Source organism: Myxocyprinus asiaticus, chromosome 23, assembly GCF_019703515.2.
Source record: "Myxocyprinus asiaticus isolate MX2 ecotype Aquarium Trade chromosome 23, UBuf_Myxa_2, whole genome shotgun sequence".
Taxonomy (NCBI): Eukaryota; Metazoa; Chordata; class Actinopteri; order Cypriniformes; family Catostomidae; genus Myxocyprinus; species Myxocyprinus asiaticus.
The window spans coordinates 2,006,927-2,027,691 of record NC_059366.1 but is presented as its reverse complement, the minus strand read 5'-3'; the positions used below and the strand labels follow the sequence as shown (position 1 = coordinate 2,027,691).

Sequence of the window (20,765 nt, the reverse complement as noted above, 5' to 3'; positions counted from 1 at the left end):
CGTTATCTCGCATTTGCACTCAGTATGGACAAAAGTGTCCAGAGTGTTTAATTCGGACATTTATATAAATGTTGCCTCGAGCATACGGCTGAACCCAAAATTATGTTTTAATAAGTCCCCTTTCTGCTGGTCAGAGTGGATTGTTAGGGAGGTTAATATGCTCGGTGACCTATATGACCAGTGTGTTGAGATCCTTTGAAAATATGGTTCAACATTTTGGGATTCCCAGGTCTCAATTCATTAGGTATTTACAGCTGCGCCACCTGCTCTGTACTATTTTTGGGAGTAGTATACACCGCCCTAAAGCGGCAGATACTCTGGGGAATGATTACTGCTTTTGGAAAAGGTCATGAGGCATCAGTTTATTACTCCCTGCTAATTCAGAGTCTGTGGGACAGAGCTTCAACTTCTCTTTTTTTTTCCGATTAACACATTTTATTGATTCTAACAATTGAAACAGAAAAGCAAAACATACGGTACTGTGCAAAAGTTTTAGGCACTTGTGAAAAATGTTGCATAGTGAAGATGTCTTCAAAAATAATGCCATAAATAGTTTTCGTTTATCAATTAACATCATACAAAGTCCAGTAAACATAAAAAAGCTAAATCAATATTTGATGTGGCTACTTTTGCCTTTAAAACAGCCCCAATTCTCCTAGGTACACCTGGATACAGTTTTTCTTGATTGTTGGCAGATAAGATGTACCAAGCTTCTTGGAGAATTTACCACAGTTCTTCTGTCTATTAAGGCTGTCTCAATTGCTTCTGTCTCTTCATGTAATCCCAGACTGACTTGATGTTCAGTGGGGTGCTCTGTGGGGGCCATGATATCTGTTAAAGAGCACCCTGTTCTTCTATTCTAATCTTTTCTATTTGCAAAAGTAATGTTTGCACTAAAGCTGAAGATATAAATAACCATCTTAAGACAAATGGTTTTGTGAAACATCTTAAGTGCCTAAAACTTTTGCACAGTACTGTATATGCACAGAACCAACTTTTAACCCCCATTATTCCCCTTCCCCCTCCCAATCCCCAACCCCACCCTGACCCTCAACAAATATCCCTGTGGTCAAATCCAAATTACACACACAAAAAAAGAATATATATATATATATATATATATATATATATATATATATATATATATATATATATATATATAATAATAATTACACACATTTAAACTATAAATCCCTCTCCAATGCCCCTCCCCGAGAGCCTTCCAAAAAGGTCAGATAGCTGCCCCACTTCATATTAAACACCCCCAGGTTACCTAACCTTCTATCTGACATCACCTCAAATGCCGCCACCCGGCCCATCTCCGTGCACCACTCCTGAAATGAGGGCGCAAAAGCCAACTTCCATCCCCTCAGAATAATCTGTCTACCAATTATGACACTGGCTAGGACCCAATTTCTTATGTATTTATCCTCTATTCTAATGACCATCCCATCGCCTCAAATACAGAGTCTGGGGCGAAATGAAATCTGAGTGCCCAATACGTCACACATAAAACTCTGAACCCTCAACCAGAATTCTTGGATCTTAACACACCACCGAAAAACATGAGTTGTGTCCCCATCTTCTGATTGGCATCGCCAGCAGGTGGGTGTGTCTTTAAGATGAATCCAATAGAATCAATGTAAAATATTGAATTCTATAAGGTGCTCCCTTGCATCTCTAGATGCAGACTTGATGTTTTTTAGAATCTTAGCCCACACACCCTCCTCCGATACCAAGTTTAATCTTTCTCCCATAATCTCTTGAGAGAAGTTAAAGCTCCATCCCCCAGACACTGAATTAGCAGGGAGTAATACACTGATGCCTCATTGCCTTTTCCAAAAGCAATAATCACCACTTCCAGAGTGTCTGCCACTTTAGGGGGTGTATGCTACTCCCAAAAATAGTACAAAGCAGGTGAGGCAGCTGTAAATACCAAAAGAATTGAGACCTGGGAATTCCAAAATGTTGAACCATATTTTCAAAGGATCTCAACACTCCACTCTCATATAGGTCTTCGAGCATATTAACCTCCCTCACATATGCTCGAAGCAACATTTAAATAATGGTCCAAATTAAACATTCTGGATACTTTTGTCCATAGCGCATGCATATGCGAGATAACAGGGTGTAACTTAACTTCTCTGGATAGTTTGATAGAAAGGATTTGCAATGGCGAAATAGGGGCAAGAACTTCCTGTTCAATACAAAACCAGGGAGGGGCTGTCTCAGGTGGAAGCGACCAATGAGCCAAATGTCTGAGACCAAATGCATAATAATAAAAAAACAAATCTTGGGTAGGCCTAGCCCACCTTTGTCAATCGGCCTATGTAACTTATTGAAATGTAATCTGGGATGCTTACCATTCCAAATAAAGGACTTCGCTATACTATCAAATTGCTTGAAATAAGGGAGGGGGACATCCACAGGGAGAGACTGTAGCAGGTAGTTGAATTTTGGAATACAATTAATTTTAATAACATTAACCTTCCCAATCATATATAAATGTAATAAAGCCCACCTGCCCACATCGCTTAAAAACCTTATTAAGGGGTCAAAATGAACTAACTAAATCACACAAATTTAATGGGAATAAAATGCCCAATTACTTAATGCCCTGTTTAGGCCACTGGAAGGCGCTCGGCTGAAAATCCTTTACTAGGCAGTATGCTCTCAGAACCAAAGCTTCGGATTTAGACCAATTGACTCTATAACCTGAGATCTTAGAAAAGGAATTAATAATTCTTTGGAGGCAAGGCATAGATCTAGTGGGGTCAGAGACGAATAATAAAATATCATCTGCATAAAGCAAAAGCTTATGTACCACACCTCCTGCCACCACCCCTGGTAAACCATCCTCCTTTCTTATTGCGGCTGCTAATGGTTCCAGGGTAAGACAGGACAATAATGGGGAAAGAGGGCAACCCTGCCAGGTGCCCCTATCCAGAGTAAAATAATCTGAATTTAATCAATTTGTTTGTACCGCCGCTACTGGGTGTCTATAAAGTAACTTAATCCATCCAATAAAAGTATTCCCGAACCCGTATATTTCCAAAACCTTAAAGAGATAATCCCATTCTACCATATCAAACACTTTTTCGGCATCAAGTGAGATGGCAGCGACCGTCTGATCATTCGCCACTGAACAAATGATATTGATGAAATGCCTAATTTATCAGAAGAGCTGTGGACCTGAATAAACCCCACCTGATCTATATGTATAAGAGATGCCATAAATTAATCGGTTATCAAAATTTTTTGACAATATTTCAACATCTAACTGGATAGGGAAATTGGACGGTAACTCTTACACTCGCTTGGATCTTTGTCCTTTTGGGGGTTTTTTTCTCCCAATTTGGAATGCCCAGTTCCCAATGTGCTTTTTAAGTCCTCATGGTCGCATAGTGATTTGCCTCAGTCCGGGTGGTGGAGGACGAATCCCAGTTGCCTCCGCGTCTGAGACCGTCAACCTGTGCATCTTATCACGTGGCTTGTTGAGTGCGTTGCCACGGACACATAGCATGTGTGGAGGCTTCATGTCATCCACCGCGGCAATCACGCTCAACTCACCACGTGAACGAACCACATTATAACGACCATGAGGAGGTTACCCATGTGACTCCACCCTCCCTAGCAACCAGGACAATTTGGTTGCTTAGGAGACCTGGCTGGAGATCTTTGTCCTTTTTAAGAACCAGACTGATCTGGGCTTGCGTCATGGTTGGCGGAAGCTTTCCATTCTTTAATGATTCCGTATAAACTTCTAACAAAATTGGAGCCAGTTCTGTAGCATATGATCTAAAAAATTCAGCGGCAAAGCCATCTGGCCCCTTAATTACCTCGCCAAGCTCCTCCAAGGTTATCTCAGAATCAAGAGACTTGCTCAGTCGTCAGTACAGGAAGTTCTAATGGTTCCACAAAGTTTCTATTATCTTCATCAGTAGACAAAGACGTGGAACTATAGAGATCAAGATAGAAATCTTTAAAAGCATTATTCATGATATCAATGGCTGAGGTAAATATTTCACCACCAGCAGATTTAATCGAGGGAATGGTAGAAAAAGACTCTCTCTGCTTTATATATCTAGCCAAACGGTTCCCTGCTTTGTCCCCTGACTCAAAGTATGACTGTCATGCCCTGAATAGCCAAAACTCCACCTTCCGTGACAAAATAGTATTATATCTGTATTTCAATTGAGTCAGTTCTCTGAGGCCATCAGATGACATTCGGTACTTCAGCTCTGCCTCTGCACTTTTAATATTGCCTTCCAACTCCACGAGTTCTCGTGCTTTGAATTTTTTGATGAATGAGGCATACTGTATGATCTGGCCCCTAAGAACTGCCTTAAGTGCCTCCCAAGCCATGCCCACAGAGGATACTGAGGACCAGTTGGTCTCCATATAGACATTGATTTCAGCCTTCAGCATTTGTTGGAATTCAGGATTTTGCAAAAGGGATACATTAAAGCAGCAACTATATGATTTCTTTTTCTCCATATGTGGCAACACTTCTAAACTCATCAGGGCATGATCTGAGACTAAAATGTTTCCAATTGATCAACAACAGATTAAATGAGGGACTTAGATATAATATATATATATATATATATATATATATATATATATATATATATATATATATATATTCTAGAATAAATCTTATGGACTGATAAAAAAAATTTATAGTCCCTACCAGATGGGTTCAGAGGTCTCCAAATATCTGTAAGGCCAAGATTTTTACACATCCTGTGACGCATCAATGTTGCTCTAGGGGGCTTGCACACTTTTGCTTCACTATGATCAAGGACTGAGTCCATCAATAGATTAAAGTCTCCTCCCCATATTATACCATGAGGGGTGCCAGCAGCTTGCAACATCCCTTCAAGATCTATAACAAAGCCCTGATCATCAGCGTTAGGTGCATTAATATTAGCTAAAATAAGACTCTGCCCTTGAATTTCAGATAAAACAATAATGACTCTTCCTAATTTATCTTTAATCTGTTTGAGACATTTGACTTGTAGATATTTACTTATCAGTGTAATGACTCCCTTGCTCTTACTTGAGCCAGCACTAAAGAAAACATGTCCACCCCATATCTTCCCAAATTTTTCATTTTCCTGCATGGAAAGGCCAATTTCTTGAAGAAACACTATATCACATCTCTTACGTTTAAGAAAATAAAAAAATGTTCCTTCTTTTTATGGGGTGCCCCAACCCATTCACATTCCATGTGGAGAGAGACAATCCACTCATATTAACATTTGACATTTTGACATATTAGAAAAAATAGTTTGTGTGTCATTTTTTTTTTATAAAGACCACATTCCAACATTAGTGTAACAATCAAACCCCAAACAAACAAAAAAAAGAAAAATGTGTGCATTAACCCTACGCATGACAGCTCCAACCGGTGTCATCCCTCTAAACTCAAACAGTCCATGCACGCCTACGAGAGCCCCCGAAACAAATTTACCGTCATATTGCTCAAGTTCAGTGCTTCTATTCAAATTTTGTAAAACAGAATTACACAACAGAAGATAATCTATAAAACAAACTCCATCCAGTAGGGGGAATAAACACAAAGAAAATGTAGATTCATCCACATAACTGTCCCGAAGGTGTGTTCCTCCACAAAACAAACTCCAGCCGCTAGCGGAACCAGCACACAAAAAAAAAAGGCGCTTAGTTTCCTTGAACAGTCAGGTGAATGTTCAGTGAGTCGGTCCACTCGGCAGCAACGTGAGAACCACAAAATAACTTACTCACTCCATTGACTTTATGAAGGACAATGCTTGCTGTGGGCATGTGAATGTTTTACGTCCATCCTTAGCATCTATTCTCAATTTGGCCAGGAATATCATTGCAAAAGCGACCTTCCGTTGATGTAAGAGTTTCTTGCATTCCTTGAATTGATCACATTCCACTCTTGTCGAATTCGCAAAGTCTGGGAACAAGAAAATGCTGTGGTTCTTCCAAGACACCTTCCTTTACTCCTCGCCTTGCGTAACACAAGATCTTTATCGGATGATCTCAGAAATGTGGCAAGAATTGATCGGGGCCTGTCTCCCTCAGCTGATCGCCGAGACGGAACTCTGTGAGCTTGCTCGATTTCCAGCTTATGGCTTGTTATGTCGAGCAGACTCGAAAAGAGCCCATCCAGGAATTTCACCATATCTAGACCTCCTTCGCTCTCAGGAATTCCAACAATCCAGACGTTATTTCGCCGGTTACGATTCTCCAAGTCTTCCAACTTCTCTCAGACACACTTCAGATCCGCTTTGGTCACTAGCGGATTAGCAGCTAATTCCCTCTTCAATGACTCCAGATAATCGATCCGTTTCTCGACATCCCCCTCTCTTGTAACCATATCAGTGAATTTTGTCTCCATGGCAGTGATCGATCGATGTATTACAGCAAGGTCCTCCAAGTCCGCAACGACCTTCGTCAGCATTGCCGACACATTCAGCAATTCACGGCAAATCTCCTTCACTTCTCCGGCCAAATTGACTCCAGGAGGGGCATCAGCTTGAGCACGTAAGTGTCTTTTTTTTTTTTTTTTGGTTATTAACATTTTTGATTGATTCCAAGACAGCCAAAAATAAATTTAACCACAAAATTATGCAATAGGAATCAACTTATAACCCTTTATAACACTCCCCCCCCACACACACACAAATATAAAATAACTAAATACCCACATATAAACAGACACACAAATAGAAGTACATAAAAAAGACAAAGTTCAACATACAGGGGAAAAAACGAAAAAACTAAAACAAAAATTGTCTCCCTCCACTGGCCCACACTAGGACCTCTCCAAATGAGACAAATAACTGCCCCATTTTCTGCCATAACTCGACAGGTTCCCCAGCCAGTCATCTCCTCGAAAGCTGCCACTTTACCCAACTCGGTGCACCACTCACGAAATGAGGGTGCATCAGTTGACTTCCAACCCCTAAGGATTAGCTGTCTGCCAATCATCATGCTGGTTAGGGCCCAGCTTTTCATATATTTATCTCCTATATTCAGGACCCCTCCATCACCCAAAATACAAAGTCTGGGGCAAAATGAAAACTGAGTGTCCAGTACGTCACACACAAAATGCTGGATCCTCAACCAAAATTCCTGAATCTTAATTCAACCCCAAAAAACATGGGTTGTGTCCCCGTCTTCTGACTAGCATCGCCAGCAGGTGGGTGAGTCTTTAATACCAAGCCTATACAATCTAGAGGGGGTCCAGTAGAACCGATGCAAAATCTTAAATTGCATCAGACAGATCCTTGCATCTCTCGATGAAGACCTGATGCTTTTTAGGATCCTAGCCCACTCTCCCTCCTCCAATACCAAGTTTAAATCTTTCTCCCATAATCTCTTGAGAGAAGACGAAGCTCCATCCCCCAGACTCTGAATTAACAGGGAGTAATACACAGAAGCTTCATGACCTTTCCCATAAGCAGTAATCTCCATTTCCAAAGTATCTGCCGCTTTAGGGGTGTGTACACCACTCCCAAAAACAGTACAGAGCAGGTGGCACAGCTGTAAAAGCCTAAAGAACTGGGATCTAGGAATCTTAAAATGTTGAACCAAATTATCAAAAGATCTCAGTACTCCACTCTCATATAGGTCACCGAGTGAAGCAACCCCCCTCTCAATCCACTCTGACCAACAGAAAGGGGACTTATTAATATGTAATTTAGGGTTCAGCCATATGCTTGAGGCAACATTTAAATAAATGTCCGAATTAAACACTCTGGACACTTTAGTCCAAACCACGTGCAAATGCGAAATAACGGGGTGTGAATTGTGTGGGGGGTTACTACACTCGGCGAACTGTATGAGAGTGGAGTGTTGAGATCTTTTGAAAATTTGGTTAATCATTTTGGGATTCCCATATCTCAGTTCTATAAGTATTCACAGCTGTGCCACATGCTCTGTACTGTCCTTGGGAGTAGCACACACCCCCCTAGAACGGCAGGTGCTTTGGGAGAGGTGATTGCTGCTTTTGGAAAAGGTCATGAGGCATCAGTGTATTACTCTCTGCTAATTCAGAGTCTGGGGGATGGAGCCTTGACTTCTCTCAAGAGAGTATGGGAAAAATATTTGAATTTGGTATCGGAGGATGGAGTGTGGACTAAGATTCTGAAAAATGTCAAGTCTGTATCTAGAAATACAAGGGTTCACCTTATGCAATTTAAGATTTTACATAGATTTTATTGGACCCCCTCTAGATTATATAGGCTTGGTCTTAAAAACACACCCACCTGCTGGCGATGCCAGTCAGAAGTTGGAGACACTACCCATGTCTTTTGGGGGTGTGTTAAGATCCAGGAGTTTTGGTTGAGGGTTCGGAGTTATTTGTGTGATGTTTTGAACATTCAGGCTTTGCTTTGTCCCAGACTCTGTATTTTGGGTGATAGGGCGGTCATGAATTTAGGGGATAATCACATAAAAAACTGGGTTCTGACCAGTCTCATGATCGGCAGGCAAGTAATTTTAAGGGGTTGGAAGTCAAATGGAGCACCCTCTTTTTCGGAGTGGTGTGTGGAAATGGGGAAGGTAGCTCCATTTGAGGAAGCGGTAAGTAGAAGGCTGGGGTTTAGGGACTTATTTGTTAAAAAATGGGGCAAATATTTAGTTTTTTTGGGGGACTCTCGGGGAGGGGATGTGAAGAGTGTAGTTTAGTTTAATCATGTATGCTTATTATTTAATTTATATATATATATATATATATATATATATATATATATATATATATATATATATATATATAACAATTTTTTGGGGGGATTGTGTGTGTGTGTTATGTGGGACCACAGGGGTGTTCGTTAGGGGTCAGGGTGGGATTGTATTAGTGGGGTTTAAATGTAAAATGTTGATTCTTTATATATGTGTTGAGTTTTTCACTGTCATGTGCATATGAATCAATACAAATTTTAATTACAAAAACAAAAGTGGAGCCAGTTCTGTAGCATAAGATCTAAAAACTTCTGCGGCAAAACCATCTGGCCCCGGAGCCTTGTCAGTAGGTAGGGATTTAATTACCCCGTCAAGCTCCTCCAAGATTATCTCAGAATCAAGAGCGTTTTTTTTGCTCAGTCTTCAGTTTAGGAAGATCTAATGGTTCCACAAATTTTCTAATATCTTCATCAGTAGACGAAGACGTGGAACTATAAAGATCAAGATAGAATTCTTTAAAGGCATTATTAATATCAATGACTGAGGTAAAAATTTCACCACCAGCAGATTTCACTGAGGGAATGATGAAAAAGACTCTCTCTGCTTTATAATATCCAGCCAAAAGCTTCCCTGTTTTGTCCCCCGACTCTTTTTCGCAAAATTACATAACATCAAATATTTTGTAAAACAAACCCCAGCCAATAGGCAGAATAAACACAAAGAACATGCAGACTCCTTAACAAAACAAATTCCAGCCGATATAAAGCCGTTCAGTTTCCTCGGTCAGAAAAACGAATCTTCAGTGAGCCAGCTGATGAGTGCAGCAGATGACATAATCATTCCAATGTCCCAAGAAAATACTCCACAAATCATACTCCAGGCAACAGCAGCCATAAGCACAAGGAACTGACAGATTCATCCATAACTGTCCCGAAGTAATGTTATTTAACAAAACAAGCTCCAACCGCTAGGCGGAACCAGCACAAAAGGAAACGAAACACGCATCCCGGTTCCTCGGATAGTCACGAGTCAATTCACTCGGACGCCGCATAAAAGTATATCCCATGATTTACACAGTCCGCCAACTTTATAGACGACATCCTTTGTGTGGGCATGTAGATATTTTGCGGTCATCCGTTCATTGTAAAAGTGATCTTCTGTCAATGCAAAAGTTTCTTTAAGGAAAAGTGTTAATCCACAAAACAAAACAAACTCCAACCACGGCGGAGCCAAGGCAAAAGGAAACAAAAATGGCGCCCAGCTTCCCCCGAAAGACAAAGTATGTACAGTGAGTCAATCCACTCACAAGAAAAACACCCAATGGTTACTCACCCATTGTTTCAATAAAAGATGTTGCCTGATTGGGACATGTAAATACTTTACTGCCATCCTTGGTGTTTATTCTCAGTCTGGCTGGAAACATCAGAGCAAAAGTGAACTTCCATTGATGTAAGAGTTTCTTGCATTCCCTAAACCAATCGTGTTTCTCTCTTGTCAAGTTCGCAAAGTCCGGGAACAAGAAAATATTGTAATTCTTCCAGGAAAGCTTTCCTTTGCTCCTCGCCTGGCGCAACACGAGATATTTATCGGATGATCTAAACAATTTGGCCAGAATCGATCGGGGCCTTCCTCCCTCCAGCTTGTGGCCTGTTATGTCGAGCAGACTCGGGAAAAGCTTGTCTAGAAATTTCACCATATCTCTGCCCTCCTCATGCTCAGGAATTCCGACAATTCGAATGTTATTCCTGCGGCTTCTATTCTCAAGGTCTTCAAGCTTTTCAAGAACACGTTCCAAATCAACTTTGGACGCAGGCGGATTAGTGGCTAATTCCCTCTCTGATGACTCAAAAAAATCGATTCATTTTTCAACATCTGTCACAGCTCAGAGAATTGTTTTTCTATCGCCATAATCGATCGACGTATTACAGCGAGATCCTCCAAGTCCGCAAGTACCTTCGTCAATATCACCGACATGTTGGACAGTTGACGCTGGATTCCTTCTCCCGCTGCGCCATCCAAATCGAGTGCCTGGCCCACAGGCCTGTCTGGGCTTTCATCTTGAACCCGTAAGTGTCTTTTAATGTCTCCAGAGGCCGAGGATTTTGACTTCTTTGCCATGCGTACCTCAAACAGTAAATGTGTAACTGGGTGTATCGAATTTCACCGGATTATATCATGAAAATTATTTTTTAAAAATTAGCAAAGTGCGCAGAGCTGTCTCTCACACATCTGCCCTTCGCATGGCGTCACTGTACTCCCACGTAAGTGTCTTTTAATATCTCTGGAGCCAGAGGATTTTGAATTCTTTTACATATTGTCTTCCTAAAACAGTTAAGAATCAGGGTGTATCGGATAGTCGTGTGGCGCCATGCGGGGGTCGGACGTGTGAACGGCGAGCTCTGCGCACCTTGCTAGTTTTTCATTCTTTTTGTGTCTTAAACCGGTGAGATTCGATACACCCTGCTACATAACTGTTCTGTGAAGTCATCGTGTTAAAAGACACTTATGTGCTCAAGCTGAAACCCCAGACAGTGTCGCAGACCAGGGACTCAGTTTGGATGGTGCAGCAGGAGAAATTCAATGTCAATTGTCGAGCATGTCTGTAATGCTGGCAAAGGTCATGGCAGACTTGGAGGATCTTGCTGTAATATGTCGATCGATCACTGCCATGGAGATTAAATTCTCTGAGTTGGTTACAAGAATCGGGGACGTCGTGAAATGGATCAATTATTTGGAGTCATCGGAGAGGGAATTAGCTGCTAATCCGCTAGCGACCAAAGTAGATTTGGAATGCATTTGGGAAAAGTTGGAAGACCTTGAGAATAGTAATCGCCAAAACAATGTCCGAATTGTTGGTATTCCTGGGCATGAGGAAGGCCACGATATGGTAAAATTCCAAAACAAGCTCTTCCTGTGTCTGTTCGACATAACAGGCCATAAGCTGAAAATCGATTGAGCTCATAGAGTTCTGGCTCGGAGATCCGCGGAAGGAGACAGGCTCCGACCAATTCTGGCCAAATTTCTGTGATCATCCGATAAAGACCTTGTGTTACGTGAGTCAAGGAGTCTTTCTTGTTCCCAGAATTTGCGAATTCGACGAGAGAAACATGATCGATTCAAGGAATGAAAGAAACTCTTACATCAATGGAAGGTAGCATTTGCACTGATGTTTCTGGCCAAATTGAGAATAGATACTAAGGATGGCCGCAAAATATTTACATGCCCACATCAAGCATTGTCCTTCATAAAGACAATGGGGTGAGTAAGCCGTTTGGTGATATTCATGTTGCTGCCTAGTGGACCTGACTCACTGAACATACACTTGACTGTCTGAGGAAACTGTGCACCTTTTGTTTCTTTTTGTGCTGGTTCCGCCTGGTGGCTGGAGTTTGTTTTGTGGGATGGCACTCCTTTGGGACAGTGTGCTAGTGAATCTGCACGTTCTTTGTGTTTATGCCTCCTATTGGCTGGAGTTTGTTTTGTGGAGTATTCTTTGCAGGACATCGGAAGGATTCGGTCATCTACTGCACTTTCGTTTGACTGTCCAAGGAAACTGAGCAGCTTTTTTTTTTGTGCTAGTTCCGCTACAGGCTGGAGTTTGTTTTGTGAAGGATCGCACCTTCGAGACAGTTATGCGAAGGAATTCTTTGTGTTTATTTTGCCTATTGGTTAGAGTTTGTATTATAGATTTTCTTCTATTATGTAATTCTGTCTCACAAAATTTGTACAGAAGAACCAGTCTTGAGCAATCCGACAGCAAAGTTGTCGTGGGGGCTCTCGTAGGCATCCATGGACTGTTTGAGTTTAGAGGGATGGACACTGGTTGGTGCTGTCGTGTGCGGGGTTAATGCACATTTTTTTTTCTGTTTGTTTCGGGGGGTTTGACTGTTGCACTAATGTTAGAATGTGGTCTTTATCATTTTATTTTTGACACACAATCTATTTTTCTCATATGTCAAAATGTCAGTTGTTAATATGAGTGGATTATCTCTTTCCACGTGGAATGTGAATGGTCATTACATTGATAAGTAAACATCTACACTTCAAATGTATCAAACAGAGTAAAGATAAATTAGGAAGAGTTATTATTGTTTTAGCAGGAATTCAGGGGATAAGGTTGATTTTGGCTAATATTTATGCACCAAATGCTGATGATCAGGGCTTTTTTATAGATCTTGAAGGGATGTTGCAAGTCGCTGGCACACCTCATGATATAATATTGGGAGGAGACTTTAATCTTTTGATGGACTACACATTTTTTTCATCAATCCATAAAATATATTCTAGAATAGATTTTTTTTTTTTTTAATCTAAGTCCCTCATTTCATCTGTTGAGGATTGCTCAATTGGAAACATCTTAGTCTCAGATCATGCCCTAGTGAGTTTAGAGGTGTTGCCACATACGGAGAAAAATAAATCATATAGTTGGCGCTTTAATGTATTCCTTTTGCAAAATCCTGAATTCCAACAAATGTTAAAGGCTGAAATGAATGTTTATATGGAGATCAACTGGTCCTCAGTATCCTCTGTGGGTGTGGATTGGGAGGCACTTAAGGTGGTTCTTAGGGGCCGGATCATACAGTATGCATCATTTACCAAAAAATCCAAAGCACGAGAACTCGTGGAGTTGGAAGGGAATATTAAAAGTGCTGAGGCAGAGCTGAAGCACCAAATGTCGTCTGATGGCCTCAGAGAACTGATCCAATTGAACTACAGATATAATACTATACTTTGTCACGGAAGTTGGAGTTTTGGGTATTCAGGGCAAGACAGTCATAGAGTCGGGGGACAAAGCAGGGAAACTTTTGGTAAGATACATAAAGCAGAGAGAGTCTTTTTCTACCATTCCTTCAGTGAAATCTACTAGTGGTGAAATATAACCTTGGCCACTGATATTAATAATGCTTTTAAAGAATTATTTGATCTTCGTCTACTGATGAAGATATTAGAAACTTTGTGAAACCATTAGAACTCCCTAAACGGACGACTGAGCAAAAAAATTCTCTTGATTCTGAGATAAACTTGGAGGAGCTAGGCGAGGTAATTAGGGCCTTGCCTACAGGCAAGGCTCCGGGGCCAGATGGCTTTGCTGTTGAATTTTTTAGATCTTATGCTACAGAACTGGCTCCACTTTTGTTAGAAGTTTATATGGAATCATTAAAGAATGGAAAGCTTCTGCCAACCATGACACAAGCCCAGATCAGTCTGATTCTTATAAAGGACAAAGATCCAAGTCAGTGTAAGAGTTACCATCCAATTTCCCCGATCCAGCTAGACGTAAAAATATTGTCAAAAATTCTGGCTAACCGATTAAGGAAAGTTACGACATCTCTTATACATATAGATCATGTGGGGTTTATTCGAGGCCACAGCTCTTCTGATAACATTAGGCATTTCATCAATATCATGTGGTCAGTGGCGAATGATCAGACTCCGGTGGCTGCCATCTCACTTGATACCGAAAAGGCGTTTGATATGGTAGAATGGGATTATCTTTTTAAGGTTTTGGAAATGTATGGGTTTGGGAGTACATTTATTGGATGGATTAAGTTATTTTATAGACACCCGGTAGAGGCGGTACAAACAAATGGATTAATTTCAGATTATTTTACTCTGGATAAGGGCACCTGGCACAGTTGCCCTCTTTCCCCCTTATTGTTCTGTCTGGCCCTGGAAACATTAGCAGCCGCAATAAGAGAGGAGGATGATTTTCCAGGGGTGGTGGCCGGAGGTATGGCGCATAAGATTTTGCTTTACGCAGATTATATTTTATTATTTGTCTCCGACGCTACTAGATCTATGCGCTGCCTCCACAGAATTATTAAATCCTTTTCTAAGTTCTCAGGATACAAAGTCAATTGGCCTAAATCTGAAGCTTTGGCTCTGACAACATACTGCACAGTAACAACTTTTTTTTGCCATCCAATAGCCCAAACAAGGCATTAAGTATTTTTGTGTGATTTAGTTAGAGTTAATTTTGACCCCTTAATAAAAAGGTTTTTGAGCGATGTGGATAGGTGGGCTTCATTACATTTATCTATGATTGGGAAAGTTAATGTTATTAAAATGAATTGTATTCCAAATTCAACTACCTGCTACAGTCTCTCCCTGTAGATATCCCCCTCTCTTATTTCAAGCAATTTGATAGCGTAGCGAAGTCCTTCATTTGGAATGGTAAATGTCCCAGATTACACTTCAGTATGTTACATAGACTGATTGACAAAGGTGGACTAGGCTAACCTAAGATTTTGTTTTATTATTTGGCATTCGGTCTCAGACATTTGGCTCACTGGTCGCTTCCACCTGAGAGAGCCCCTCCCTGGTTTTGTATTGAACAGGAAGTTCTTGCCCCTATTTTGCCATTGCAAAGCCTTTCGAAGCCTTTTATACCATTCAAATTGGAGAAGTTAAGTTACACCCCGTTATCTCGCATTTGCACTTGGTATGGACAAAAGTGTCCAGAGTGTTTAATTCAGACCTTTATTTAAATGTTGCCTCAAGCATATGGCTGAACCCTAAACTATGTATTAATAAGTCCCCTTTCTGCTGGTCAGAGTGGATTGTGAGGGGGTTTAATACACTCGGTGTCCTATATGAGAGTGCAGTGTGGAGATCTTGTGAAAATATGGTTCAACATTTTGGGATTCCCAGATCTCAGTTCTATAGGTATTTACAGCTACGCCACCTGCTCTGTATTGTTTTTGGGAGTGGTACACACCCCCCTAAAGTGTCAGATACTCTGGGAGAGGTGATTATGGCTATTGGAAAAGGTCATGTGGCATCAGTGTATTACTCTCTGCTAATTCAGAGTCTGGGGGACGGAGCTTCAGCTTCTCTCAAGAGATTATGGGAGAAAAATTTAAATTTGGTTTTGGAAGAGGGAGTGTGGGCTAGGATTCTAAAAAATGTCAAGTCTGCATCTAGAGATGCAAGAGTTAAGATTTTACATCGATTCTACTGGACCCCCTCTAGATTGTATAGGCTTGGTCTTAAAGACACACCCATGTTCGGGGGAGTGGTTTAATTTATATAATTTGATTCCGTATTTTCTGTTATGCTCATTTAATTTGTGAATGGAATCAATAAAAATTGTTAATAAAAAAAAGAAAGAATGAATATATCAGTATATTTTTTTTTTATTAGGGGTCAAGCCCAGAAGGAGCAAAAGACCCCTATTACTTTCGTTCATTTTCTTATTAGGAGTCAAGCCCCGAAGGGGCGAAAGACCCTTATTGTTTTGTTTATAACTTAAACTTATTACATTTAAGTTATAAACTTCCTGTCCGCCATTTTGAAATGGTTTGAAAACCTACTTTTTCGAACTCCTCCTAGACTGTTTGTCCAATTTACATGAAAATTGGCCTGCATCATCTAGAGGCACTTACGACAGAAAGCTATTCACAAAATTTTTATAAACCATACCGTTTTCGAATGGCGTTTCAATGGATTCGATGAAGAATGCGCAAAATTGAACTTGATGCTGTATCTCCGCAATGCTTTGAGGGATTGGGACGAAACTTGGTACATGTCACCATTAGGCCCTGAGGTTACCTGCAGTGTTTTGGTGCACTGCCCCCTACTAGTCAGGAGATAGAAAAATTTGGCATCTCTACCTCAAACCCTCTAGTGCCACCAACTGCCCAAATTTGCACTCACGTTTATGTTTCTTTTTTTCTCTGATTCCTTGGCTCAGGACGATTCGATTGCACCCTATGAAGTCATTTTACGTCATGAATATTATAATTTTCTGTAAAACCTACTTTTTCAAACTTGTCTTAGGCCGTTTGTCTGATTTACATGAAAATTGGCCTGCATTGGCCTTTTGCCTACTGTCATGAGACTGGTCTTGATAGATTCCGTGGTTCATGCCGAGAACAATGATACCAATTATGTCATGATCGAGTAAACTTCCTGTCCGCCATTTTTTAATGTTTTGAAAACATACTTTTTCAAACTTCTCCTAGACTGTTTGTCCGATTTGCATGAAAATTGGCCTGCATCATCTAGAGGCACTCACGACAAAAAAAAAAAAAAAAAAAAAAAAATCACAGAATTTTGATAAACCATAACTTTTCGAATTATGCTTCGATGAATTCGACAAAGTATGCGCAAAATTGAACTTGAGGCTGTATCTCTGCAATGCTTTGAGGGATTGGGATGAAATTGGTATGTGTCATCACCATTTGGCCCTTACCTGCAGCGTTTTGGCGCACTGCTCCCTACTGGTTAGGAGAAAAAATTGGCTTATAACTCTTGAATGCTTTCCTGCATGATAACCATCATGCCCAGATACTACCTGAGCAGTTTCAGAACAGCGCCACATACTGGACAAAAATTCTAAGAACTAGATATTTTTGTTAATTTTAAAATAAATCTGTTTTTTTTATGATTGAAAGTTTATATTTTCTAACTCCTCATACACTATTCATCGGACTCTAACCAAAAACATGTCACAAAGCTTCTTTTGCTGCTCATGGTGCCGATAATTGGCCTGACCGGTATTGCTGCTTGCAGCTATATTTATTATTAGGGGTCAAGCCCCAAAGGGGCAAAGTCCCTTATTGTTTTCGTTAGTTTTCTTATTATTCTTCCGCAGTTGAGTCTATGGAAGCCCATAGAACTGCTTGAGGGAAAGTTATGAAATTTGGCACACAGATAGAGGACAGTCTGATCTGTTACCACAGCAAAGTTGGCGTCTCTACCTCAAACCCTCTAGTGCCACCAACTGCCCAAATTCACAATTTTGCTGCTCATGATGCCGATAATTGGCTTGACCCCGGTATCGCTGCTTGCAGCTATATTTATTTATGTTTTTGTATTCATTTTTGTTCAGTATTATTTTTTTAAATAATAATTTATTTTTATTTTTATTGAAGTAATGACTTTTAATTCCCCATAGATCAATCATTAATTATATAACCGTTATTTATAAAGTGTCTTTATACCTAAACTTTTCTTTATTTAAGATTACTTTATAAAACAGATGTGATATTTATTGTGCATTTATTCCTATAACATGTTGTTTCACAAACAGAAAGTATTGAGGATGAGTACGAAATATCCTTTGTATGCCATCGGCCTGATGATCTGGACACGATACAGGATGAGACCAAATTCAGCAAGAAAGAGCTGCAGTTCCTCTACAGGGGCTTCAAAAATGTGAGAATTCCTTTACAGGGATCATCTTACGGGGAAAACTGAAATATTTCAATATATTTTATGTTAAAAACTGTTGTACATTTCAGGAATGTCCCAATGGAGTGGTGAATGAGGACACGTTTAAACTTGTTTACTCTCACTTCTTCCCACAGGGAGGTGAGACTGCAAATATAACAAAAATATACCTTTTACATATTTTAGAATAGTTACATTCTGTTTAGTATTACTTTTATCTATCTCAAGTTTAAGGCCTTGATTTCCTGGCTCTGATTATATAGTCTTGTTACTGTAAGTAATATTGGGCATATTGTTCCTTTTCATTACTACTATAGCACCACTTTGGCGCTGTGTCAGTAGTTGACGCTATGGGAACTCTGTCAGGAGTGACACTTACTGAAGCCTTTATAAAATCACAGCAAGTCTTGGGCAGATTGCCCTGAAGTTTGCTCTCTCGCACATCTCGCAGTGCATATATCGAAGCTCAGTGGCATCTTAAGGCCAGTTTATACTTCTGGATCTTATCTATGCTGGGGGTGGGATTTGCATTTATAGTTCTGTGTTGGTGTGTCTGCGTCATCCTGCAAGAACACAGCCAAGTGCTAGTACAGTATATTGAGAGAAAATGCCTTCATTTGTGAAATAAATGATTTTATTCATGAATAAAAAAGCAAAGCAATTTGTTGATTCAAAAGTATTTATTATATTATTGTAGCATTAAAAGACTTCAAAGTATATGAACATGTTGAGATTTAGGGTTAGAGTTAGGTATATATTATTTATTATTCATGTTGCAGAGAGAAAATAAATCAGGCAGATACTGTATGCTTGCTCTTGAGTCAACACCCACACTTGTAAATGGTGGCAAATCATGTAAAACCCTCTCTGCTGGCAGTTTAGCCATTTTCTGCTCCCTAGCTCATCCTTGAAGACGAAGACACAGGACACAGAGATTATTTTCATAGATATTTTTTAATTTGCATTCATAATTTCATAGTTTTATTTTATTTTTATTTTTTTTGACAGGCCGAATTGGCTGCAAATATGTAATAACATTTTTGGAGAAATTACAACATATAATTGATCCCCATATGGCCCTATTTTTGATGTAAATGCCTTAAGACAAGTTGATAAAAGACTTATTCTTTTGACAGTATGACTGGACAACTTTCTTCATCAGACATAAAAGCCTTGGCAAGTCTCACTCCTAGTCCCAAAAAAACATTTTCCGAGGGTTTCCGGGGACGCCATGTGAGAAGCAGACGTGTGAGACACGAGCTCTGCGAACTTTGCTAGTTTTTTTAATTATTTTCATGTTATAATCTGGTTAGAATCAATACACCCAATTACATACTTACTGTTTGAGATAAACATGGCAAAGAAGTCAAAATTCTCAGACTCTGGAGACATTAAAAGACACTTATGTGTTCAAGCTGAAGCCTCTGACGGGACTGCGGACCGGAGACACGATTTGGACGGCACGTCAGTTGTCCAACATGTCGGTGATGCTGAGGAAGGTTCTTGCTGACTTGGAAGATCTCACTGTAATACGTCGATCGATTACGGCGATGGAAACAAAATTCTCTGAGTTGTTTACAAGAGTGACAGAAGTTGAAAAATGAATCGATTATCTTGAGTCATCGGAAAGGGAATTAACCGCTAATCCAGCCGCGTCCAAAACAGATTTAGAATTAATTTCGGAAAAACTGGAATATTTTGAAAATATGAGCCGAAGGAATAACATACGAATTGTTGGAATTCCTGAGCATGAAAAGGGCAGAGATATGATGAAATTCCTGAACGAGCTCATTATTGTTTTAGCTGAAATTCAGGGGCAAAGGTTGATTTTGGCTAATATTTATGCGCCTAATGCTGATGATCAGGGCTTTTTTTTATAGATCTTGAAGGGATGTTGTGTTGGGCCTCATGTATTCAGATAGAAGACAAAGGCAGGCCTAACACAGTTGTAAAAACATAACTCAAACACCCACCTTCTAAGTCGTAAATCTTACTGATAAAAATTGCGCCAAAATCAAACAAAGGGAGTCCAAAACAGACTACAAATCCATGAAGCCTTGCTCACTAAAGGATCGAACTCTCAACTCCTATTGGATGAGGCACACAACAGAACGTCCCTCAAACATGACATCATCAGGAGTTGAAATACCTCTAAAATGCTTCCAGAATTTACTTCCAGCGACTTTGTTCACCGAATATAGACGTAGCTCTTTGCTTCTCTCAGGTGCAACCTCGTGGCACAAGTAATGTCCGACTTGAAACTGTAGCCATACAATCTCCATCTCACTGGACGAGTTGAGATTACTCTGTGTTCAAGTGAACACTCTAACAGATCCGAAGGAGACCGCCGAGCAATTTGCATCTTCATCCGTGTGCCTACAGAAGTGAAGAGATTAAAGATTTCTCTTCCATCTTCAATCAAGTCGACATTTCTGAGTTCTCCGCCAGCCCGCTGAGAATCAACAGCCGTACCGCCCGCCGACAGAGCGAGGAAACGGCCTCCCGTCATCACCTGAGCCTCAAGGAACCGGGTCAGAGTTAAAGGACGGAGGAAAACACATTCTACCTGTGTCCTCATGTGATTCAAGTAAGAGGTTTACGTCTGGGCAGAGATAGAATATTATAGTGTGTTATTCTTGTGTTTCAAGGTTTTTGCTTGTACAGTTTACGGATCGCCATGTCCGCTCATTATTAATACTCAGGGTATTAATTATTGAATTTGTTTTGCTGTATTGTGGTCCAACCAAATTGGATTGTTGTGCAATTTCGCCATCGCGGGTGAGGCAGCAGCTGAGTTCATCCATTAAAGAGTCAAATAACGCGGGACTGTTTACGAGCCGTCCACCGCGTCTCTGAGCGATGAACTAAACAGTTGCTTTCTCTCCCACGATCGCGAAATCAGCTTTAGGGCT

The 20,765-nt window shown here is 40.3% G+C and overlaps 1 protein-coding gene across 1 annotated transcript in view; it reads left to right on the top strand.

Annotated features, from left to right (window-relative positions):
- The window catches only part of LOC127413636 (Kv channel-interacting protein 2), a 56,197-nt gene that overhangs the window by 3,196 nt on the left and 32,236 nt on the right, over positions 1 to 20,765 (top strand). Inside the window, exons 2-3 of the mRNA XM_051650923.1 lie at positions 17,714 to 17,838; positions 17,925 to 17,994. Of these exons, the coding sequence (XP_051506883.1) occupies positions 17,714 to 17,838; positions 17,925 to 17,994 (195 nt within the window). The remainder of the gene's footprint in view (positions 1 to 17,713; positions 17,839 to 17,924; positions 17,995 to 20,765) is intronic.